The sequence below is a fragment of the Cydia fagiglandana genome, chromosome 14, assembly GCF_963556715.1.
Source record: "Cydia fagiglandana chromosome 14, ilCydFagi1.1, whole genome shotgun sequence".
NCBI classification, from domain to species: Eukaryota; Metazoa; Arthropoda; class Insecta; order Lepidoptera; family Tortricidae; genus Cydia; species Cydia fagiglandana.
The window spans coordinates 18088707-18113052 of NC_085945.1; the positions used below are offsets into that span (position 1 = coordinate 18088707).

Here is a 24346-nt window from a genome sequence, read left to right on the forward strand (position 1 = left end):
AAAAGATCTAATATTATGAAGATTGAAGGCAAAGTAAATTCATTTTAATTTGATCGTCATAACATAATATACATATTTTTTTAAATATATTTTATTATTAAATGCTTCTATTTATTTAGAAATCTTTGTTCCAGTAAAGTAGTAAGAAGTTTTAGAACGTGCAAAGCAAAATGTCAATATTGTTTTCGTGTTGCTACCACAAATAACCCGGAAATTTTGCTACAACACTATAAGAAATCCATTCACTATCTTACAAATCTTACAATTAGCTGAATTAGCTCTGCTGAAATCAAAGAGATGGTGCGACTGTAAGATTGCTGTTTAAATCCCACATTCATTTTAAACAAGTAAAGTAAATTGATAAAACGTTAATTATTTTAATAATTGACATATGAACATAAAGCAGTAATATGGCGTTTTAGCAAAAAAGAACTAGCGGGATAGTGAATGTCTCCCATTATCGAGGATGTCAATGTCAAAATTGTCAAAATCAAATGATGGCGGATCTAATTTGATCGGCATATTTTGGTGATCAGATCATCAATGTGGGAGATAGTTTTATAAATTAATACATAATGAAATCTGTATTAATGGTGGCTGAAAAGCCATCGTTGGCTCAGAACTTAGCCAATATACTGAGTAATGGAAAATGTACCACTAATAAAGGTATGTCTCTATTTGTCTGCCCACGCCCGACTATTCCAGCAATTTACTAATAAAATCTTATTTTCTAGGATCAAATTCTGCATGTGCTGTTCACGAATGGAATGGCACATTCAAAAATGAGCCGGTGCATTATAAAATGACCTCTGTATGTGGGCATGTGATGAGTTTGGACTTCACTGGGAAATATAATAACTGGGACAAGGTGGACCCGGTGGAACTGTTCAGCTGCACCACGGAGAAAAAAGAAGCGATGCCGCGTTTGCGGATTCCGGCGTTTTTAGCCCAGGAGTCCAGGGGCTGCGACTACCTGGTGCTGTGGCTGGATTGCGATAAGGAGGGGGAGAATATTTGTTTTGAGGTTTGTTTTAATTTTTAAGGCTTTAATTAATTAATTAAAATATTAAACAATATTTTGGTACTGTTGAAACATACATACCTATAATCACACCTATTTCCCGGAGGGGTAGGCAGGGACCACAGATTTCCACTTGCTACGATCCTGACATACCTCTTTCGCTTCCTTCACATTCATAACATTCCTCATACACGCTCGCCGGTTTAGGGTGCTCTTTACCTGGCCTTTTTTCAGGATTTGAAACCTTTCCAGAATTCATCTTAATTGCCTCAAAAAAGAAGTTTCATATATCCTCTCTACCTCATAGTTTAAGTAGTAAATTGGCAGCATTCCTATTTTACATGTGTTATGGTACTTATGACTTTCCTTGTGTTCACTTCACATCCTCTATTGCTTAATATTTTTAACTAGAGTCCAGTATTATCAAACACGTTTTTTTTTATTTCAGGTCATGAGTTGTGTACAACCATACATGAAAGGAGACATCTGTTCCCCAAACGTGACCTACCGAGCCCGGTTCTCCGCCATTACGGATAAAGACATTAAAGCGGCCATGTTGAATCTGGTGCAGCCTAACGAGAATGAGTCCCGCAGTGTTGACGCGAGACAGGAGCTTGATTTGCGTATAGGATGCGCTTTCACTCGGTTTCAGACTAAATACTTTCAAGGTAAGACAATGGTTAAATTACTGTCTTGGGTGAGACATGAACTCAAGACAGTAATTTTTTCAATTTTAAATTTGTTCTAAATTTAAAATTGAAAAAATTACTACATACTATAAATACTATATATAGTATCGTTTGCAGGATAGTTTCTGCTTGTTAAAAATTAAGACAACGGTTTTTAGTCATGTGTACACAATAATTGTGGCTGTGACAAGGCACAAAGTGGCACAGAAAACAAATTCCTTGACTGTACAGTTGCCATCAGTTATATCGGAGCGGCCAAGGTGTTCACAATATCTAAACATGCACTCTAACAGCTTAGGGCCCCCCACATCTGGCGTCTTTCGAGCGTCGGCGTCTGTCGGCGTCGGTCCAGCGCTATGGAAAATGACGTCGCTGCGTCGACGTTGCGTCTACGTCGGCCATAGAATTGTAGACGCCGACGCTCGAAAGACGCCAGATGTGGGGGGGCCCTTAGCCTTAGCGCCAGGTCTGATTAAAAAAGTTGCAAAACTTGCAACAGACCATTTTGAAATTTTTTTTCTTTAACCTTTAAGTCCATAGCGGCAACATACTTTCCATCATACTTGAAACAATAATGCATCTTCTTCAATAAGAATTACAGTTCAGTATGGAATTACTAGAAAAAATAATGAAAGAAAACCAGACCTCATGAGGTTAATAATATTAATCTGTGAATTTTATTCTGATGATTTACCTGTTTTCCTACAAACTTTGTGAAAACTAAACCTGTCTGATGGTAAGGATACCATATATTTATGAACACTGGATTCCATGCATACTCTATGCCAGGGGTCTCCAAACTTTTTTTCCTGAGGGCCATATTGCGCCTCAGAATTTTCGCGCGGGCCACCGTCGGCGCCCAAGGGGGGTGTGGTGTATCTGGTGCTGTTAGGGCTGAACACCTAGAGCCTGTTTCCCGCGGGCCGGATTGGACCGCTGTCGGCGTATTGGAACACTTCGCGGGCCGGGGTTTGGAGAGCCCTGCTCTACGCAACCCATTAGAAAACTGCACACTTTAATATTAGTACAAATACAGAATGAACTAAAACAATTTATATATTACAGGTAGATACGGTGACTTAGACGCCTCCCTAATATCCTACGGGCCATGCCAGACCCCGACCCTCGGGTTCTGCGTCCAGCGCCACGATGAAATCCAGACATTTAAGCCAGAAACATACTGGGTGCTGCGAGTGACTGCCTCGACGTCTGAAGGGAGAGAACTGCCGCTGGAATGGAAGAGAGTGAGGAGTTTCGATAAGGACATTGCTAATATGTTCTTGTCGGGGATCAAGGAGATTAAGGAAGCTCAGTAAGTTTAGATACCATAAGAGTTCCGTTCCTACATCTGTATTAGAAATATTAGAATAGAATAGAATATAATCTCATTTAATCAAGTTGGATTTTACAATCTCTTTTGCATTGTCAAAGTACATTTTAAAAAAATAAGATTAAATTAAAAAATAAATAACAGCTTACAAAATATACAAATTTTACCTTCCAATAAAATTATTATTATGTTTCCTATCCACATCGGATATCTTCATTGAGAGAGTAACGCGATCGTTGACCAATGATGCCGCTAGCGTCTATGTAGTCGCTCCGCCCCACGCCGTGACGTAGTTCCGCTTCCACTTCCTGCGAACCGTTGCTCGCTCCCCGCTACTCGCCACCGCCATGTCATTGTTGAGGAGAAGTACCGTCGGCATAAAAGTAGCCTAGTAGCCTGCCAGGAAGGCATTACTCAGATATCCGATGTGGATAGGAAACATAATAATAATTTTATTGGAAGGTAAAATTTGTATATTATGTGTTCCGTACTCCACATCGGATATCTTCATTGAGACCTGTTTATTATCTCCTGGTGGCGAGTTAGCGGGCGCGCAAGCGATAGGGCTACACCTACTGTCATAGAACTCAGAGAAAGAATAAATATGTATACACCATATTGCAACCCATGAAATCACAGTGACTCGTTATAATGTGAATTACAGGAAATTGAGAATTGAAACTGTAATCTCAGGTTCGAATCTGACGTTAAACTGGTTTAAGAGGATTCTCATTCGAAATCGCATCCGATCCGCAGAATCTCGGCGAGTCATGTTCCCAATTAACATAAGCGAAAATATCGCTAAGTGAATAGCTTTCCAGCCAATTTAGTTATTAAGTACATCGTGGATCGAAAGCAATCGTAGGCGAGGCCGGCTTGGATGAGACTGTGGCTGAAAGAAATAAGCGAAGTGTCCCCTAACATTTTGTGTAATTCTCGCAAGGTGACGTACCCAGACTACCTACTTATACTGGGTCTATACTTTATTCCGGAGCTTCTAAGAGTTCAGTCGGTAAGACAAGTTATCTGGTTTAGAGCCGAATTTCGGACACAAAATAATAGCGTTAAAGTTATCTATGTAATTGCCCGGGCTACAGTGTAGTAGAGTAAGGTCATTGACCCTGCGGCCTGATGCTAACAGCAAAAGTGCGGCAGCTATTCTATCGTACTTCTTCTAACGTACCTAACGTTGTAGGGCTATTTAAATTAGGGCAAGTAGATGTCTCGCGTCCCAAGCTGGTGCTTTGGGAGGCGCTGGTCTCGCTATTAATGGCGTTGGAAGAAGGCATAGTGTCCGATAGTGGTTCATACACAGCACTTGTGAGAGGCTTATGAACGAATATCGTTCTGAAAGCTAACATGGATAATAGAAATAGACGTCTGAGATAGCTCGCTACTTCACTGGATAGAGGTACCTGGCAGTTGATCTTATTTTTGATGCACCATAAAGACCGTTTCTACATTGTGGCCGTACATGCAGCCTAGACAAGGGGACGATCTAGGGGCTCCCGTTACTGTTTTCTATACAAACACAGTACCGGAATCGGGAATATCCGGTTCTTCCATATTAGTGAGACAGTGACAGTTGCGTTTCGTTCGCTACGTAGCGTTAGACCTTGGCATGTTATATGCATGCGCCAGTCACGCCAGTAGCGGACGTCACTCCTGATCCCGCCAGCTCGGTGTTGGAGCGTCCTATCTGACAGGAGCTACGCCTCATTCTTAAGGTCGTTGACTCGTAAGGGAGGGCGGTCTGACGTTGTGTTCACTAGGACCGCCAGTAAATTGCAAGCTTACCACAGCTACTTTAAGACTCCTTATCACGCCGTCGCAGTACACAGACTAGGCTGGGAGGTGGAGGCATCCATGCCAAGTCTCACAGGCAGTTGTCAAAGGTCGTGGTAGCAGTTCAATGAGTCTGTTAAGAAATACCGTGGCACAGTGCGAGGGCTCTCGAAAGCGGAGGCCGGCCGACAAGGCGCCTGTCAGGCGAAGACAGTCTCGGCGGCTGCTGGGCGTAGCTGCCACTCGGGCGCGCAGTGACTTCTTGATAAACCGTCGCCCTCGGGGGTTGTACCGACCTGGCAAGTAGCAAGCAACCAGCGCGACCTGTAGACGATCTGCTGGCATCAGCAGTTTTTGCGACAACCGTAGTAACGGAAGGGATGTAGTGTCGCCGTCGTTTTATGTATACTGTACCGGTGCGGTTGTATGTTTACACTTCTGTCGTCAGCGCTGCAGATGCGGCCCGTTAACGGTTACTCTTCGCTGAGAGGGCCTTACCTCGTACATTTTCTACCAATATTGGAGATTGTAACGGACTGCTTGCATAAGATGAGGAAGAAAGTGGTGCGAGGCTTTCGGCAGCTCCGTGTTGCTGGGGACTGCGAAGGCTTCACCTTCCTCCATGAACTAAAGTTTGCGAATTTGAGACTGAACAGAAGGCATTGAGTCTCATTTCTGCGAGAAACTCTGCAGCAAGGCAGGCCTGTATGTCGCGAAAAAGAAAACTTTCAATCGGTGTGTTGTGCCGCGTGTCCCACGTGATGTCTAGGAGCGTGATGGTCTAATTCGCTTTATCCGAAGAGACACCCTATATCGAGTTAGTATAGGGCATCGAGTTAGTAGCATGCTTTTAAGGAAATCGAACTGATGAAATCAAGTCTAAAATCGATTTTGGCGCTTTGCGTAACAAAACTGTTTCGATAAAGTCGAATACAGACAGATGGAAACTGCTGGAGTCCTCCTGGCCCCTTTCTCTTAGCACCGGAAACTCAAGCTTGTTCAGGCGCAGCGGGTTTATTTGTCCCATTTTGTTTATTATGGCTTTTCGCACGAGTTCGTCTTTGTAAGACGGAACTTAAGCTGGAGAGCGCGAGCAAGCAGAGATAATTATGTGAAGTCTGCAGACCTTTTCGATGCCTTTCACCTCGGTTTCGAGCGGTCGCACTGGGCCTTGTCGCTAGCTGTTCTCCGGTTGGACCACTCCATGGCCTCGAGAAGTCGTAGGAATTTCGAAGCGACACAGCGAAGTCGATCAGCACCTTTATGAAACCCGGGAACACGACGTATTTTCCTCTGAGTATCGACATATCTTACCGCTTTCAACTCCGGGCAGTCGAGCCGCGCTAGGACGGGGCTCTTTACGACCTTGTCTGCCGTCGCCGGAGGATTCTTTAACCGAAACCAAGAGTTTAGCGGTCTGTTCGTGCTGTACCATACCATACCTATACCTGCACCATAGCTATAGGCGCCTGCGTACCTCAATGGAATCATGTGGACAGGACAAAACTGATACTGTGGCGCCCAGCGAGCAAGGGACGACATCGTCGTAGTTGCAGCATCGGTGGACAACATCGGCGTGATTGTGGCAACCGCCGCCGCTCGGGAGGCGCCGGTGCGTGAAGCTAGGGGCGCCATCGTGGCGGCCGGCTCGGGGGGGGGGGGGGGGGGCACCGGTACCTGAGGCCGGGCGGCTCATGGCGGCCGCCACTGGTTCGGGAAGCGCTGGTGCGTGAGGCGAGGACCCATAGTGGCGGCCCGCTCTAGAAGCGTTGTCGCGTGAGGCGGGCGGCTCTATCGTGGCGGCCGCCGCCACCGGCTCGGGAGGCGCCGGTGCGTGCGGCGAGAGGCGCCATCGTGGCGGCCAGCTCGGGAGGCACCGGTGCATGAGGCGGTCGCCGTCTGGCTGGCTGGTCTGGGAGGCACTGCTGTGAGGCGAGAGGCGCCATCGTGGCGGCCAGCTCGAGAGGCGCCAGTGCGCAGGTGGTGGTGCCATCGTGGTGGGCGGCATCATCGTGGCGGGCAGTGCCATTGTGGCAGCCGCCGCCGCCGCGTCGATGCGTAATGCGAGAGGCGCCATCGTGGCGGCCAGCTCGGGGGGCAGGCGGCGTCATCGAGCGGGCGGCGCCATCATGGCGGCCACCGTCGCCAGGCTCAGGTGCGAGAGGCGCCGTCGTGGCGGCCAGCTCGACAGGCGCCGGTGCGCGTGACGGACGTTACCGGCACGGGAGGCGCCGATGGCTAGGCTCGTAGCTGCACGCATCATCACGGCGACGCTGTTGCCCTCGGCGGTGCCATCGTGGTGGCCACCACCGGCGCGTAGGTCACCAGCGACGTCATGACGGGCGGCAACCAACGCGGCGATCGTCGCTGTACTCGTAGCATTTCCACTGCTTACACGTAACTTACCTTCCTTCCGCTCGAGCAGTCGGGACGCAGAAGCGGTCCGCCTTCACCTTGGCGCGATCCGCCCGCGATGCGCCCGCAGCTGCAGGAGCGGGCGTGTGACGTCTCGCAGAGCCACGCGGATCTCTCGGAGTCCCGCTGGACTGGAAGCGTCCGCACCGCAACTGCAGCAATAGGAGCGGGCGTCTCGCGGACTGGAGGCGTCCGCACCGTGACTGCAGCAACAGGAGCGGGCGTGTGACGTCTCTCGGAGTCCCGCGGACTGGAGGCGTCCGCACCGCGACTGCAGCAACAGGAGCGGGCGTGTGACGCCTCTCGGAGTCCCGTGGACTGGAGGCGTCCGCACCGCGACTGCAGCAACAGGAGCGGGCGTGTGACGTCTCTCGGAGTCCCGCGGACTGGAGGCGTCCGCACCGCGACTGCAGCAACAGGAGCGGGCTCTCTCCCGCGGACTGGAGGCGTCCGCACCGCGACTGCAGCAACAGGAGCGGGCGTGTGACGTCTCTCGGAGTCCCGCGGACTGGAGGCGTCCGCACCGCGACTGCAGCAACAGGAGCGGGCGTGTGACGTCTCTCGGAGTCCCGCGGACTGGAGGCGTCCGCACCGCGACTGCAGCAACAGGAGCGGGCGTGTGACGTCTCTCGGAGTCCCGCGGACTGGAGGCGTCCACCGTGGCCCGCAGCGTCGCGGTGTCTCGGAGTCACCTTGGACGACAGCAGAAGACGCGGCGCGCGCGGGCGGGGGCGGGCGCCGGGGGACGGGGCGCCCCGGTCGCGCCGCAACTAACAACACGAGGTACTCCCAGGCTACTGCCTGAGAACCCTCCGCGAGTGACGAAGTAACTTCTGAACGCCAATAAAATTAGAATATCTTAAACTGGCTCACCGGATGGCTCGAGACATCCAAACCTCCTTATCAGCGAAGCGCGGCACCCGGCAGCGGCGCGCGCAGGCCGTCCGCCGCCGCGCCGCCCCCGCCGCCGCAGGCACGATGACCGCGCGTTCCCTCTCCGATGCGGAGCGACTTGTTACCACTTGTTAACAAAAACCACTGACGCACTTCCTACTTCGATCTCGAAAATGCGAGTTAACGGTAACGATTTTAGCAGCATGGAATGTGAAAATTAATTTAGCAAGAAAAAAGTGGGTAGAATCGAAAAGCACCGTTCGATGACTTCGATCGCGAGACCGCCAAAAGACTAATAGTGGCGATCTCTGCCATATCTCACTATTTAATCGACCGAGCTTTGGATCGGAAATGTTAAAGCACCATGCTGCAAAAATATACGCAAAAAATATTTGCGGACCATCGGTCAAGACGGTCGACGAAACAATGACATGGCGGTGGCGAGTAGCGGGGAGCGAGCAACGGTTCGCAGGAAGTGGAAGCGGAACTACGTCACGGCGTGGGGCGGAGCGACTACATAGACGCTAGCGGCATCATTGGTCAACGATCGCGTTACTCTCTCAATGAAGATATCCGATGTGGAGTACGGAACACATAATACAAAATTCAACAAATACAATTTACTACTAAATTTACTATTGTAGCCGGTTACTGTCAATAGTCCACACAGACCAAGCCCATCACCTAACAACAAGTTACAGATGTAGTGCATAATTATATCCCATCATATTTTCACGTGCGTGCCTTCACCTGCGAAGACGGGGTTCTTGCTAAATATTAATATTCATTTAAAATTATTTCACAATGTCAATCAATCAATCAATCAATCAATCAATCATTTATTGCGCCATGGTTACAACAAGAGATGTTACAACATTTATACAAGTAAGTACCTCATGGACCCTAAAAGGGTATGACAAACATTTCCTTAAACTAAGATTTATAATATTTACATATGTCATGCAATACAGCACAATAAGTAGCATCCTATTAAATTATTAAATTATATAAATAAAACTAATAAATTACATATTAAAGCTATCTGCAAAGAAATCATTAATAGAATAATATACTTTTCTCGCAAGGAACCATTTCAATATTTTTGTATATGTTGTCTCTCTTTCTTCTGCCTTTATAAAGTCCGGAATATAATGGTAGCATTTAGCTGCTGCTTAAAGAGGGCTTTTCCTATATATTTGTAATTTAGGCGCGGGTAGTTCAAGTTTGTATTTTAGCCTTCGATTTGGCAGCTGTTTGAACAAGTGTATGTTTTTTTTGACATAAATACATAATTCTAAAATATAAAGACATGGTAGCGTAAGTATGCCGTGCTCAAAAAAATGTGGCTTGCAGCTATCGGGTTCTTGGATACCCACCAATACACGAACGCATTTTTTCTGCATGACAAATATGTCGTGTGCATCTGTACTGTCGCCCCATATTACAATCCCATAACGTAGCCAAGACTGTGTAAAGGCATAGTAAGCTGACAGTGCTGTACCAAAGTTTGTTGTTTTCCGGAGCGTAAAGAGTCCGTACAGAAACTGGGATATTTTCGTTTTAACGCATGCGATGTGAGTTTTCCAGTTGATATGGTTATCTAGAGTAACACCTAGTAGTTTGAAATGCTCTACTTCTTCAATTTCCGTGTTATCTAGTAATAATTCTAATTGTAGAGGCGTTCTTTGATGTGGATAAAATTGTATTAATTTAGTTTTATTCGTATTTATTGTTAAATTGTGGTCGCGCATCCATTCATTTATATTATTTAAGGTTTGTGTTAGTTTTACATTACAATTTTCCGTATTATCGAAATCAAAAAGGAGAGAAACGTCATCTGCAAATAAAGTGCATTTGGCATCGATCTCCTTCGGGAGATCATTAATATATAATAAAAAGAGGAGACAACCTAAAACACTTCCCTGTGGGATTGAGCCTTGCGCTTCTATAATATTTGACCGAATTATTTCCATCTCATTAGTAGACGGATTTAGGTATTCGATTTGGACAAGCTGCGTTCGCTTCTCTAGGTAAGATTTGAACCAGTCATGAGCTAACCCTCTAATTCCCGATCCGTATAATTTGTTGAGCAATATTCTATGTGAAACTTTGTCGTATTCTTTCGTGAGGTCCAAGAGTAATCCAACCGCGTGGTGTTTATTATTTAAGGTGTCCATAATCTCTTGTGTGTAGTTGGTAAGCGCGAGAGCAGTTGACCGATATTTTCTAAAGCCATATTGTTTGTCGTCCAGTATCCGATTTTTTTCTAGAAATTGGTAAACTCGGTTGCACATAGCTTTTTCAAATATTTTAGAAAGGGTGGGCAAGAGTGCTACGGGTCGATAGTTATTAGTGTCATGAGTATCACCTTTCTTGTGTATAGGTTTAATTATTGATATTTTAAGCGGCTGCGGGAATACTCCTTCATTAAACGACTGATTTATCAGCATGCATAGTGGTTTTGCCAATTCGGTGGCGCATAACCTAATTAATGATGAAGGGATATCATCAATTCCTGTGCTATATGTATTCTTGAGTCCACGTATAATTTTAAGCACCTCTAGTTCAGATACTGGGTGTAAGTACATCGATTTAGTAACTAGAGTGCGAACTGGGCGACCGCGCGCAGTAACTACGGGGTTTCCTTGATGTGATTCCTGACCAGCGTAAACAGATGCAAAGAAATCGTTAAACGTGTTTGCTATGACCTTAGGATTTTCGGTTATAGTGTTTTGAGGCAAAATATTTATTTTTAAGTTTTTTTTCACCTTTACTTTATTTTTCAGCTTGTTTATAATTTTCCACATGGTTAAGGTTTTATTTGTTGATTGTTCCATTTCATGTATGTAATTTAATTTCTTTGATTTTAAGACTGCCTTTTTCAAAGTGTTTGCGTATTGCTTATAGTGTTCTTTAAGAACGGAGCTATTTGATTTGCAGGAGAGTATTTTTAATAACCTTTTATGAGTGCAAGATATTTTCAAACCTTGGGTAAGCCAGGTTTTTTTTGGTTTTTTGTTTATAATTATGCATTTGACGGGAATTTTTTCGTTTAGTATATTTTTTAACAGATTAGCTAAAGTATTGTAATTTTCGTTTACGTTTTTACTACAGGTTATTAATTGATTCCAATTTATATTTGTTAGCTCGTTTTTAAACGCCATTTGGTTGTTTTGATTATAGATTCTTTTATAGGCTTTACACTGGTTATTAGATCTTTTCGCTAAAGTGCACGGTGAATTTGCAAATTTACAAATAATACTTTTGTGATCAGACAGCCCGTAGTCCTCAATTAAAATGTCGTACAATTTATTGTTAGTAAATACCAGATCGATACAAGTGGCTGAGTTTAGTGTTATTCGTGTTGGTTCCTTGACTACTTCAGCGAGATTTAGGGTCAACATAAGATCAGACAGACGTTTGCAATATTTAGATTTTTGTAATGTGTCATAATTAGCAAGAAATAAAAGGCTATTTTATTTTATTATTATATGTCGAGAAGATGGCCGATGGGGTCGAAAAGTGCTCGAGTGGAGACCACGGACTAGCAAACGCAGCGTAGGACGTCCACCCACAAGATGGACGGACGACCTTGTTAAAGCCGTTGGAAGACGCTGGATGCGGGTGGCTTCCAACCGGTACGAATGGAGGTCCAAGGGGGAGGCCTATGTTCAGCAGTGGACGTCTTATGGCTGAGATGATGATGATGATGACGATGTCGAAAATTTAAAGGTCCATATTGTACTGTAAAACGTTGTACGTGTATTGTAACACACGTGCGAAAAGGTGATTCCCGTTGGTCATGTTCCATTTTATCGCCACTCGTTGCGAATCTCCTACTTTTCGCACTTGTATCGTAATAGTACACACGTTTTCTGTGTGTGTAATATTATCTTAATTTTCAGAGTAATACACGTCCAAGCTAAAGAAAAAGTGAAAGCACGACCGACAGCCCTGAACACCGTCGAGCTTATGCGAGTAGCCAGCGCTGGCCTAGGGATGTCGCCGCATCAAGCCATGCAGGTGAACATTTAAAGATTATGAGAAAATCTGTTGAACATTATCGCTATTTTGACTTGTGTTTATTGTAATGATGTCAGGGAACAAGCCATGCAGGTGAACATTTAAAGATTATGAGAAAATCAATTGAACGTTATCGCTATTTTGACTTGTGTTTATTGTAATTATGTCAGCGAACAAGCCATGCAGGTGAACATTTAAAGATTATGAGAAAATCTATTGAACATTATCGCTATTTTGACTTGTGGTTATAATGCAATTATGTCAGCGAATTAAGAACTAAGGGACATACTTTTGAGTAAGTTGTATGCACCCATATTTTTACACTTGACCACAGAATAAATAATAGTACTAGGTACAGAACACTCACTCTCTAACAAAACGCGTGTGTCACGATCAGCACAGATATGGCCGCTAGGTGGCGACAGCGCCACGCGCGGCTTATGGCAAACCCCAAAATTGGGATCGAACGGTTATACTTTTAGCTACCTGTAGCAAAGCGACGAAATCGCGGAGTGAACCACGCCTGACTTGACTGTACATACGATGTATAAGCTGACGATATGTGATACCTAATTTATTTTTTTTCTTTGTCCATAGTTTGCTGAGCGTTTATACACGCAAGGTTACATCTCGTACCCGCGTACCGAAACCACCAGCTATCCTGAAAACTTCGATTTGATGTAAGTTCTCGCAATAAAACGGATAAATTATATCTAATGTAATTGTCTATTTTGTAAGAACATGTCATACGATTAAAAAATAACACCTTACTCGAATAGCGGTCTCGTCTGCGTGTTAAACCCATAGTCTAATAAAACATAGTCTTCTCTTCCCAGAGTGACACAAGCCTACGTCACAATAACACGGCCGCTATATATAGCGCTATCGCATATTATCATGTAGCGCTGTCGCATGATGACGTAGGCTTGTGTCAGTCAGGTGACCTAGAAAAGACGGGAAGAGAGTACCAGGCGGAGTATATTATTATACCATGGTTAAACCTTATTTACACGGACCCGGGTATGTCCTTAAACTACGTCCAGGACCCGGGTATGTCCTTAAACCACGTCCAAGACCACCGGTGGACGGGCAGCAGCGTCCCTCAAATTCGGTGTACTCGACTGCGATCGCCAACCCGCCTGCCAAGCGTGGCGATTATGGCATTCACCCCCCAAAAAAGGGGGAGGCCTATGTTCAGCAGTGGACGTCTTATGGCTGAGATGATGATGATGATGAAACCTTATTTTGTTGACAGGGGTACATTACGCCAGCAGCAGAACTCCAACAAGTGGGGGGCCGAAGTGCGCGCACTGGTAGCAGCCGGCATCAACAAGCCCAAGAAGGGCCACGACGCCGGCGACCACCCGCCCATCACCCCCATGCGACCCGCTTGTGAGTATAAGGGTTGATTTAGACGATGCGAGAACTCGCATGCGAGTTTCATACCATTGCGGGTTTTGATCGTCGGTTGAATTGGACGTAACCAACAGTCCGCAATGTAACTAAAATCGTATGCGAGTTCGCGCGCCGTCTAAATCAGCCTTAACACTACACCTTATCTGTCTGTTTGGGTGTATGTATGTTCGCGATAAACTCAAAAACTACTGAACGGATTTTCATGCGGTTCTCACCTATCAATAGAGTGATTTTTAAGGAAGGTTTGTGTATAATTTCGCGGCGGGGGACTTTGTTTTACAAAACGTAGTGATGTTACATTTTTAAATAAATGTGCCAAACATCCAAAAAATAGCTACTCCATATAAAAGTTAACTGTCACAGAAACCATCATTCGACGCGACAGGTATAGTGATAAATTTTACATTTTTTCCACAGCCGAGTCGGAGCTGGAAGGCGACATGTGGCGCATCTACGACTATATCACGCGACATTTTATCGCGACTTTATCGCGCGACTGCAAGTACCTCAGCACAACCATCACCTTCAAGATAGGCACCGAGACGTTCAGCTACACTGGCAACACTTTGGTGGACGCTGGCTACACCGAGATCATGCATTGGCAGGTTAGTTATACTTGGCACCGCCATTTTGAAAAAAAAAAAAACAACGGGTTGCACTCTGGGAGTGCCGGCAGAAGTGAAAACTCAATGTTGCACTATGTATAATTGAGTTAACGCCATCTAGCGTTATTTCGTCGCATTACTTGAAACCCCTAAGCACATCACTGTTAGTATTCGAGTTATATTAGTTAGAGAGGGAAACTCACTAGATGGCAATTAAATCAATAAATAAAAACTCATTGTAATAGTTTTTCGATCAGGTCACGTGTCCGTCTTACGTCTTACGATCACGTGACACCTGTTACGAGTTTAACTTTTTTCCCCATCACAACAAGTGCATAGCGCCGCTAAAGAAGTTTTCACTTCAAAAACATGGAAATTGGTTGATAAATGCGGTATGTACAGAGAACAGACGGACAGTCGGACATGCATACGATTTTTTTTTCCAACGGAAACTGAGACTTTTTGCGCGCTCGCGCGGTCAATTTTAAATTTGTAAAGATTTTTAAAGCAAAAGCAGTGTTCTAAAGTGTTCACAAATATCTGAACATCAAGACTTTAAATTGTAATGTTCACATATTTTTGAGCCCCTTCGCCGCTCCGATATATCTGATGGCGACTGTAATTTTTTTTTAGCACAATGAATTACCTACATATAAACCTAATCGTTACGTTTACAGGCTTTCGGCAAAGACGAGTTCGTTCCTCTGCTGTCAGTGGACGACATGCTGCGCGCGCACGAGCACCGCCTCGTCGAGTGCCAGACCTCGCCGCCTGACTACCTCACCGAGTCTGAGGTAAGTTTCACCTCCACCTGACTACCTCACCGAGTCTGAGGTAAGTTTCACCTCCATCTGACTAGCTCACCGAGTATTGACACCGTCTATCCATACGTTATAGTCCGACAAGAAATTGTAGAAAATTATTGAGGGCACAACTTCCTACGTAACTGTCACATTTTTGACGTAAAATGCTTAAACATGGCAATAATTTAGTATGGAAATTTGTTAGTTACATTTTATTTTATTTCTACTATTTTATGTGGCAATATACCGACGTTACCGTGTTCGAGGTACGTTTTACCCCCACCTTACTACCAATTACTACGACACTAGATCTGACTAGACACGCCCTGCTTTTCGTCGCGGTTACGTATTTACCACCTCCCTCTGACCTCACCAGGTCTGAGTTACGTCCCAATTCCTCCTGACTACCTTATCGAGTTCGAGGCACGTCCCAAGTGTCCCAACTCTTCCTGGCTGACTGAGTCTGAGGTATAAGCGACCTCCCTATGACTACCTCCTCTAGCCCGAGATATGCCCTACCTCTTAACTATTTTATCGGGTCCAAATACGAGAATATTATCCTCTAGACGCCCTATATAACTTAGAATGGAACAGGAGACCTATAAAAAGGTCTCCTGTTCCATTCTAAGTTGAACTTTGTGTTGACAAAATAAAATTTCATTTTGCTTGGCAAGGTTTGACCTAGAGGCTAGAGGTTATATCAATATGTTTTTATCTCAGGTGATCACTCTAATGGAAAAGCACGGGATCGGCACGGACGCGTCCATCCCCGTGCACATCAACAACATCTGTCAGAGGAACTACGTGACGGTCGGCAGCGGCCGGCGGCTGGTGCCCACCAATCTGGGCATCGTGCTCGTTCACGGCTATCAGAAGGTAAACCGTCTATAGACTCTATAGCATTAAGTTTCATTTGTGGCTTTTCTAATGCCCTAACGTAGATTGGTTTCTAAAAAGTTTTTGATCCTGGATAAAAATGAAATAGATTGGCATAAAGAAATCGTTAATTCAAAGGTCTGCGAAGGTCTCGTAAGACCATTTTGGTAGCTGCCCTAAGTGACCCATTACAAAAAAAGGAACAAATGTTAAAAAAAATATATGGAAAAAGTGCAAAAGCACGGGATCGGCACGGACGCGTCCATCCCCGTGCACATCAACAACATCTGTCAGAGGAACTACGTGACCGTCGGCAGCGGCCGTCGGCTGGTGCCCACCAATCTGGGCATTGTCCTCGTCCACGGCTATCAGAAGGTAAATCCTCTATAACGTTAGTGTCATTTGTGGCTTTTCTAATGCCCTAACCTAGATTGGTTTCTAAAAAGTTTTTGATCCTGGATAAAAATGTTGATCGGCATAAAAAATACGTTGGATCAAAAGTTTGCGAAGGTCTGCTAAGACCATTTTAGCGTAACAGCACGGGATCTGGTAGCTGCCCTTCGTTCCAAAAATATATGGAATAAATTAAAAAATAAATAAATGTATTCATAAAACATAAAAGCCAAAGTTCCCCTCGTGTGTATGAAGTGTTCGGATTGATTTCAGACTTATTAGATTTTTTTTTGGAAAAAGTAGAGCGCAGTATCAAACAGTAGGTAACTTGACCCTTATGTCGCATGCTGGTGTTGTGTTTCATATGAAATCCATAGTGGTTAATTGTAATGACAGTTCGAAAAAAGAAGCTGATTTGACTTGACAATCAAATATCCTATTGACCTATGTATTGACTGTTCATATAAATGTGTAACGTTCGTTGCAGATCGACCCAGAACTCGTCCTACCAACCATGCGCTCAGCCGTCGAAGAGCAACTCAACCTCATCGCACTCGGCCGAGCCGATTTCCAAGCAGTACTATCCCACACCACCGAGATATTCAGAAGAAAGTTCCAGTATTTCGTCCGCTCCATTGAGGGAATGGATCAACTGTTTGAAGTTAATTTTTCATCGCTAAAAGCGAGTGGGAAAGCCCTGAGTAGATGTGGAAAGTGTAGGCGTTATATGAGATATATACAGGTGAGTTTGAGTCTTATTTGCTTTTAGAGGCTACTTTTATACGAGGGTCGCACTGAAATATTCGGGAATGGGACACTTAGAAATAACATAATAGAAAGAGGCATATAATTTATAAAAATGTAACTCTTTATAAAACTTTTAAGGTATATTCCATTTGGTTGTCATTTGTATTTAAGAATTACTGGCAATTTGAAAATTGTATGTCGAACATTATTTGAATTTTTGGCCAAGTGATTTTTCGGATCATATTTTTAAACGGTTTTCAATATACCCTCAGCGAATAAATAAAAGTTACAATGGGCTTCTGTTATTTTTTTATGAACTAGAGTTCATCGTACGCTCGTTTGCAGTTAAAAATAAATATGAAAGTCACTTTCATTTTATCCCATGGGTGATCTTAAAGAAGCATGTCATTCCAAAGCGACGTCAAAAATTAAAATCGCATTTGTGCTGTTAATTAAAAAGACTGCCAAAAAAGTTGCATATCGGCAGATTTCGACATTCCTAAATATTCATATGACAACAGTAAAAAAATCTTTTATATATATATACATTTAAAAAAAACTTCAATTCCGTTGGCTACTCCACGAATTTCATACAAAACCACTAAGGCCCCAAAATCGCCATACAAAAAGGACTTTGGGATTATGAGCCGTGTGCATTACAGAATGATTACTTTCAAAAGAAAATTTATATGCGTGGTCAGTTTGAGTTTAAGTATGCATTAAAATAAAGATTGACTGTCTAGATGCGACAGATTTCTCTATTCCCGACATTTTCAGTGCAACCCTCGTATATCACCCAATGAAAGAAAGTTCCAGTACTCATTAGAATGTCTGGGAGAAGAAGCTTTGCTCGGAAAACATATAAAAGCTCAAAAATGCGCGTTTTCCCAGTCCCGGAATCGTTAGAACCATTTCAGAGATATCCGAAATATACAGGGTGGCCAAAAAATAAGTACATTCCCGTTGCCAGGGAGGTTTTGGGATCATACTGAGCAACTTTTACTATGGGACCAACACCGAAATCGCGAGTTAACCGGTTAACCCCGGGTTATAGTGGAATGGTGCAAGTGGCGTTTAGTCATTTAGGATTCTGAATTAAGCAAGGTATTTAAGCGTTTTAAAACAATCAAAACTCACATTCCAGGCAAAACCCACGCGTCTCCACTGCTCTCACTGCGACGACACGTACGGGCTGCCTCAGAACGGCACCGTCCGCATCTACCGCGAGCTCAAGTGTCCGCTGGACGACTTCGAGCTGCTGTCCTGGTCTACCGGCACCAAGGGCAAGAGCTTCCCGCTCTGTCCCTACTGCTACAACCACCCTCCCTTCAGGTCAGTATGACACTGCTCGCACTGCGACACGTACGGCCTGCCCCAGAACGGCACCGTCCGCATCTACCGCGAGCTCAAGTGTCCGCTGGACGACTTCGAGCTACTGTCCTGGTCTACCGGCACCAAGGAGAGCTTCCCGCTCTGTCCCTACTGTTACAACCACCCTCCCTTCAGGTTAGTATGACACTGCTCGCACTGCGACACGTACGGGCTGCCCCAGAACGGTACCGTTCCCATCTACCGCGAGCTCAAGTGTCCGCTGGACGACTTCGAGCTACTGTCCTGGTCTACCGGCACCAAGGGCAAGAGCTTCCCCCTCTGCCCTTACTGCTACAACCACCCTCCCTTCAGGTCAGTATGACACTGCTCTCACTGCGACACGTACGGCCTCCCCCAGTACGGCACCGTCCGCATCTACCGCGAGCTCAAGTGTCCGCCGGACGACTTCGAGCTGCTGTCCTGGTCTACCGGCACCAAGGGCAAGAGCTTCCCGCTCTGCCCCTACTGCTACAACCACCCGCCCTTCAGGTCGATGGCATTACTATTCATAACACTACCTATCTTTGGCACCGTCCATATGATTGACGTCAGAATTTGTCAGAACTACATCAGGCGTTGGCACATAACCAGTCATTGACACTGTGTCAGTCATTGGCACAGTGCATGTCCTTGGTACTGTGCCCTGGTATGGCTGTCATTGGTATTGGCGTTACCCTAAACAATGTTTTTTGTAGTTTTCATTTTACCGTTCTGTCGCCATGCATGATTTATTGTATCCATGCCAAATTGCAGTTTTCTATCACGGACGGAGAGACAAACGGTCATGGCGAAACTGTGAGGGTTCCTAATTGACTACGGAACCCTAATAAATTACATCGTAAATGTTATCGATTTTTACCGAAAACGTCCTTAATTTCAAAATGATACCAGGTAGATCGCTTCACCCGAACCACGCGCAAAGTAGGCGCGCAGCTCAAGGGGACGACCTTTGCCCTTCAAAAACTGTTCCGCCCAGTGGGCATAGCCGAGATGTCATCAAGGCCCAATAATTTCCTTACTCATTAGATTGAGGCACGAGGAGCGTGGCGCGCGAGCGGGTGGTCATGGAACTACGATGGCACAACGATAGCGCCATCTAACTGACGCGCAGAGACATCTAGCGGGGAATTGGGGAAACTTGAGGGGTCATGAAACTACGATGGCACAATGATAGCGCCATCTAACTGACGCGCAGAGACATCTAGCGGGGAATTGGGGAAACTTTATACGGTTGTTGCTAAACATGTGTATCAAAGGTCACCCGTGCTATAAGGGCCTGTACAGACGGACTGAAACTTGTATGGGCACTGCATGCCGACGATGCAGTTGGCGTGCAGTCGGCGTGCAGCTCCCATACAAATTGCAGTCCGCCTGTATCGGCCCTAACACAGATCCGTCTTTGTAGCCTTTCACAAATTGTAGGACAAGTCATGTCATGTTTTTGCTGAATAACCGGAATACATAGAACTGTAAATGTTAAAAACGAACGCGAATAATACTGAAATTAGAGTTGGATTAATTGATCAAAAGTATTTTCCATATTAATGGTTTTTATATTCTCCTTTTTATTGCTCTGTTAAGGTTGTCTGGAAGACACCGGTAGTTTATATTATAATAATATTATCTTGTGTGTAGTTTTTCAGGTGAGCAATAACAATAACGTCATTTAATCTACACCGAGCCGCAAAATTGTATGGCTACTTTATGAATTAATTTATTAATTTGTGTCCATGCCATTTTGAACCTCGCTATATATCGTCTAATATTTTCGTTATAAGCCCCTGTACTTTACTGCAACGGATTAAAAATATATTTTTTTTATCGAAGAATGTTTTTTTTTTCAGTTTCCAAGCACCTTTGAAATATTGTCATTTTAATTTTTTTTTCAACTGGTCACTTTTTGCTACAGGGACATGAAGAAAGGCTTCGGCTGTAACTCGTGCACACACCCGACGTGCGCTTACGGCGTCAACTCCACGGGCGTGTCGGGCTGTGTCGAGTGCGACAACGGCGTGCTGGTGCTCGACCCGGCCGCGCCCAAGTGGAAGCTCGCTTGCAATAGGTGCGTTTTCCCCCACCAAGCAAAAACGGGACTTACAAACAGAAACTGCATTCAACTAATGTAGTTCGATAAAATAGTATTTTATGCAACAGTTTTATAAGAGGAGTCAAAAAATGTGAGTGGCGTGGGTAACAATGTGAGCCGAAGGCGAACATTGTTAATAAATACGCCATGAGCATTTTTTGACTACTTATACAACGTTGCATACAATACTTTTTCTATGAGTAGGCAATATATTAAATAAAATACAAAAAAATATAAACAAAATTTTATTTATGAAAATGTCAATGTAAATTTTGGATAGTAGGTATTACTATATGTATGTATGTAGCTCTTTTCTGCGACAAGCACCCATAATACGAAATATTACTGCAACCTGTAACAAGACAACGGAGAATTAAATAATATTCAGTTTCAATGCAAAAATATAAAATGTGCATAAATATAGCTCGTTGTACTGTGTACCTTAAATAAAAAAAAATATAACATATACCAACCTTGCTTAAAAGATAGATCTGATCCGGAGCTTCCAAAGTCTTTGAAAATACACCAATAAGACGTTTTCAGAGAATGCCGAAGATATGTGTTCCAATCTCCACGCCATGAACTTCTCATAAGATTTGTCGTATAGGTGCTGCGATTTAGTACTTAGGCAACAAATTTTCGGTCGCTGCTTGTGCTGCAGCGGATATTTCTTCAGGTGTATAAACAATGTTGTCCTCTTTGTCCATATTCAACACTTTTTATGAACGCAAAACAAATAGTAACGCAAAATACTTAAAGAACAAGAAATTACCGGGAAAGGCGGGAAACGTAAAAACAAACCAGTAATGTCTATGGTTATGTTTTTTTTTAAAGCCGTTACACACTACCGCACCCCACCAGGGTTATGGTGCTGTAGGGTATAAGTGTGTTACAGGCCTTAGAAGTCCACCTTCCAATAGTGATGATACCAAAAAAAGTATGTTTTATTATGTTGGTAGCAATGAACTCAGTACAAAATTGTTTTTTTTTTTATAAAACCGTATGCATTCAATCGTTTGTCACGTTGGTTTGTTACCTGCACTAGCTTACCGTATCGTAATGTCTCTAAAACGACACAAGTGCTTTTTTGGGCAATAGACTATAGACTTTTAAGGAGTATTAATAATGTATGCCCTTATATGTTCGTTCGTGACTATGTAAATGACAGATAAAAGTACACGAGTATAAAAAAGGGTTTATGTAATTGTAATTAGCCGAACACACTCGCAAAATATCTTGAAATTCCGTCTAATTTGTTAAAATCCATCTGTAAATAGTAAATGTCATTAAAATACCATCTAGATCTAGACATTAAAGTAGGTTTTAATCGAATCTCCCAAATTGAATCGTAGGTAACATCTCTATTTAACATTGTTAAATGAAAATGATTTTTCACTTTCACTTGTTTTCCAGATGCGACGTAATAATAAACGTGTTCGAAGACGCAATCCGCGTGTCCGTCTGCGAGCAGCAATGCTCTCTGTGCGGCGCGCAGCTGGTCACAGCCGAGTATAGGCCAGAAAGGACGCCCTTGCCGGCCGCTCTTACGGAGATGACTGGCTGTCTCTACTGCGAGCCTGCGTTCAGTTCACAGGTACGTAGAATAAGCGTGTGTGATGTGTGAGCAGCAATGATCTCTGTGCGGCGCGCAACTGGTTACAGCCGAGTATAGGCCAGAAAGGACGACCTTATCGGCCGCTCTTACGGAGATGACTGGCTGTCTTTACTGCGAGCCCGTGTTCAGTTCACAGGTACGTAAAATAAACTTGTGTGAGCAGCAATGCTCACTATGTGGCGCGCAACTGGTCACAGCCGAGTATAGGCCAGAAAGGACGCCCTTATCGGCCGCTCTTACGGAGATGACCGGCTGTCTCTACTGCGAGCCTGCGTTCAGTTGACTTTTTTCTTGTATCATCTATTTTAGATTATAATGCATCGTGTTGTTCCTTAGTTGGAGAAGCACCGCGCGGTGGCGGCGCGCGCGCCGGCGGGGCGGGGGCGCGGCGGGCGCGCGGGGGCGAGGGGCAAGCACCGCTCCAAGCCGCCCAAGGACAAGATGGCGCAGCTCGCCGCATACTTCGTCTAGCCACTATCATAATACTAAAACGTACAGAACGGTCTCCGCTGGCTTGGCCATCTCGAAAGGATGGGTGAAGATCGGGCGGCCAAAAGGGCCTACTTGGGTCGACCGATTGGGCGTCGTCCTGTTGGTCGTTCTATATACCGTTGGGCAGATAGAGTGGAGGCAGATCTCCGTGAGCTCGGCGTCGGTGAAAGCTGGTGGGATACCGCTCTGGACCGCCAAAGTGGCGTGCTCTTGTCTTGAAAGCCAAGACTCATTTTGGGTCACCGGGCCAACCAAGTAAGTAAGTAAGTAGTAGTACAGAACGGTCACTCTCTAACAAAACGCCTCTATTGTCACGTGGAGTCCTTAGTTCGGCTGTGGACTTTACCCGGAGGAAATCCGCGGACGATTAGTGTTACTAAATTAACCAAATCTAAGGGTAGGTTGCACCAAACCGTCTGACAACTTTAAATTTATTTGTATGGGAAATTTCATACTTCACTGCTGTTTGATGTTAATCAGTCTGTTATATGTGGTCGGTGCAACTGGGCCTCAATCATATAAAACGTAAAACTTAACTGAAGCGGCTCCTAAAACTAGTGGGATAAAGACAAGGCGAAATTCCTTATTCCAAGGGCTCTAGCGCCTTAAAAAACAAAAATATCAAAAAAAGTAAAACGGTCCGACACAGATATTGACAATATTAATCTGTGTTGAAAAAATCATTGCTCTAGCATCAGAACCCGCGGAAAAACAGTCGAGTACATTTGTATGGAGAAATGACCACTCCTGTTGGCTCCTGGCTCTTAAGCAGGTGCTAAATTGAACTATTCGTGCAAAATGCAATGTCACACTATTCTATTACGACGAGCTTGCGTGGGCGGCGACGGACAAATCAATTACTGTCATATAACATAACAATATTTGTTATTAACTGATTAATTCTGTTCTAGGCACTAATAAGTCTCATATTAATTGTAATACCGCAACTTATTGTGTGTACAAGTGTGTATAGTCGCACCAATAAAAGTCTGCAGCGGATTTGATAGCCCACGCAGTGTAAGTGTTATTTATACGTCATAATTTCCTAGAAGTTTGACGTTTAAAATGACACTTGCACTGCGTGGGCTATCAAAATCGCTGCAGACTTTTTACGGTCTAACTCTAACCCTAAATTATTTAAGTTTCGTGTTTTTATGAAACAAATTGTTTAAGTATCACCTCCTAACTTTCGGCGTCCTCTTGATCCTAATCAAGGAACTATCGTAAAAATTAAACTCTCCGACTAAGGCTGGTATTCCACCTGACCAATTTCCTTGTCCAATGTCATTGCGTCTCACTCTCTCATTAAGCAAAATGCACTACACATATAAAGATACAGAAAATCGTAATTCAAGACCAAAAAAGTAAGACGGTGTTGCCACTTTTTACTAGCGCGCCTTGTATTTATGTAAAAATAAGTAAACTAAAAGTACTTTTTTTTAATCGAAGGAGTAAAATTACCAATAAATAAATTATCTTAGCGTTTTTATTTATAGAAGGAATTTACTATTTTACAAACAAATTGTTGCAGTGGCAACCTTGTCTTACTTTTTTTGGTCTTGAATTATGATTTTCAGTTTAGACAGAACCATGGTATAGTAATATACTCTGCCTGGTACTATCTTCCCGTCTTTTCGTGGTCACCTGACTGACACAAGCCTACGTCATCATGCGACAGCGTTATATGATAATGTGCGATAGCGCTATATACAGCGGCCATGTTATTGTGACGTAGGCTTGTGTCACTCTGGGAAGAGAAGACCACGTTTTATTAGACTATGGACA

The 24346-nt window shown here is 44.3% G+C and overlaps 1 protein-coding gene and 1 non-coding gene across 2 annotated transcripts; one reads left to right on the forward strand and one right to left on the reverse strand.

Moving 5' to 3' along the window:
• The first annotated feature begins 511 nt into the window (after window positions 1-511).
• On the forward strand, window positions 512-22540 carry LOC134670833 (DNA topoisomerase 3-beta-1). Its single transcript, XM_063528653.1, has 15 exons — window positions 512-666; window positions 735-1024; window positions 1470-1689; window positions 2776-3022; window positions 12040-12157; window positions 12755-12837; window positions 13413-13549; window positions 13991-14178; window positions 14856-14972; window positions 15702-15857; window positions 16738-16992; window positions 18142-18329; window positions 20278-20430; window positions 21868-22048; window positions 22406-22540. The coding sequence occupies exons 1-15, from the start codon at window positions 576-578 to the stop codon at window positions 22538-22540; spliced, it is 2559 nt and encodes an 852-aa protein (XP_063384723.1). The 5' UTR covers window positions 512-575.
• LOC134671022 (U12 minor spliceosomal RNA) lies at window positions 19257-19404 on the reverse strand. The gene has a single exon (XR_010099162.1). It is a non-coding gene; the product is annotated as a U12 minor spliceosomal RNA (small nuclear RNA).
• Window positions 22541-24346: the final 1806 nt, after the last annotated feature.

What these genes read in the sequence shown, in the direction of transcription:
- LOC134670833 (XM_063528653.1), top strand. Translation starts at nt 576, where the DNA reads ATGAAATCTGTATTAATGGTGGCTGAAAAGCCATCGTTGGCTCAGAAC. An exon ending in CACCCCCATGCGACCCGCTT is followed by an intron (nt 13,550 to 13,990) that starts GTGAGTATAAGG and finishes TTTTTTCCACAG; the next exon opens with CCGAGTCGGAGCTGGAAGGC. An exon ending in ACTACCTCACCGAGTCTGAG is followed by an intron (nt 14,973 to 15,701) that starts GTAAGTTTCACC and finishes TTTTTATCTCAG; the next exon opens with GTGATCACTCTAATGGAAAA.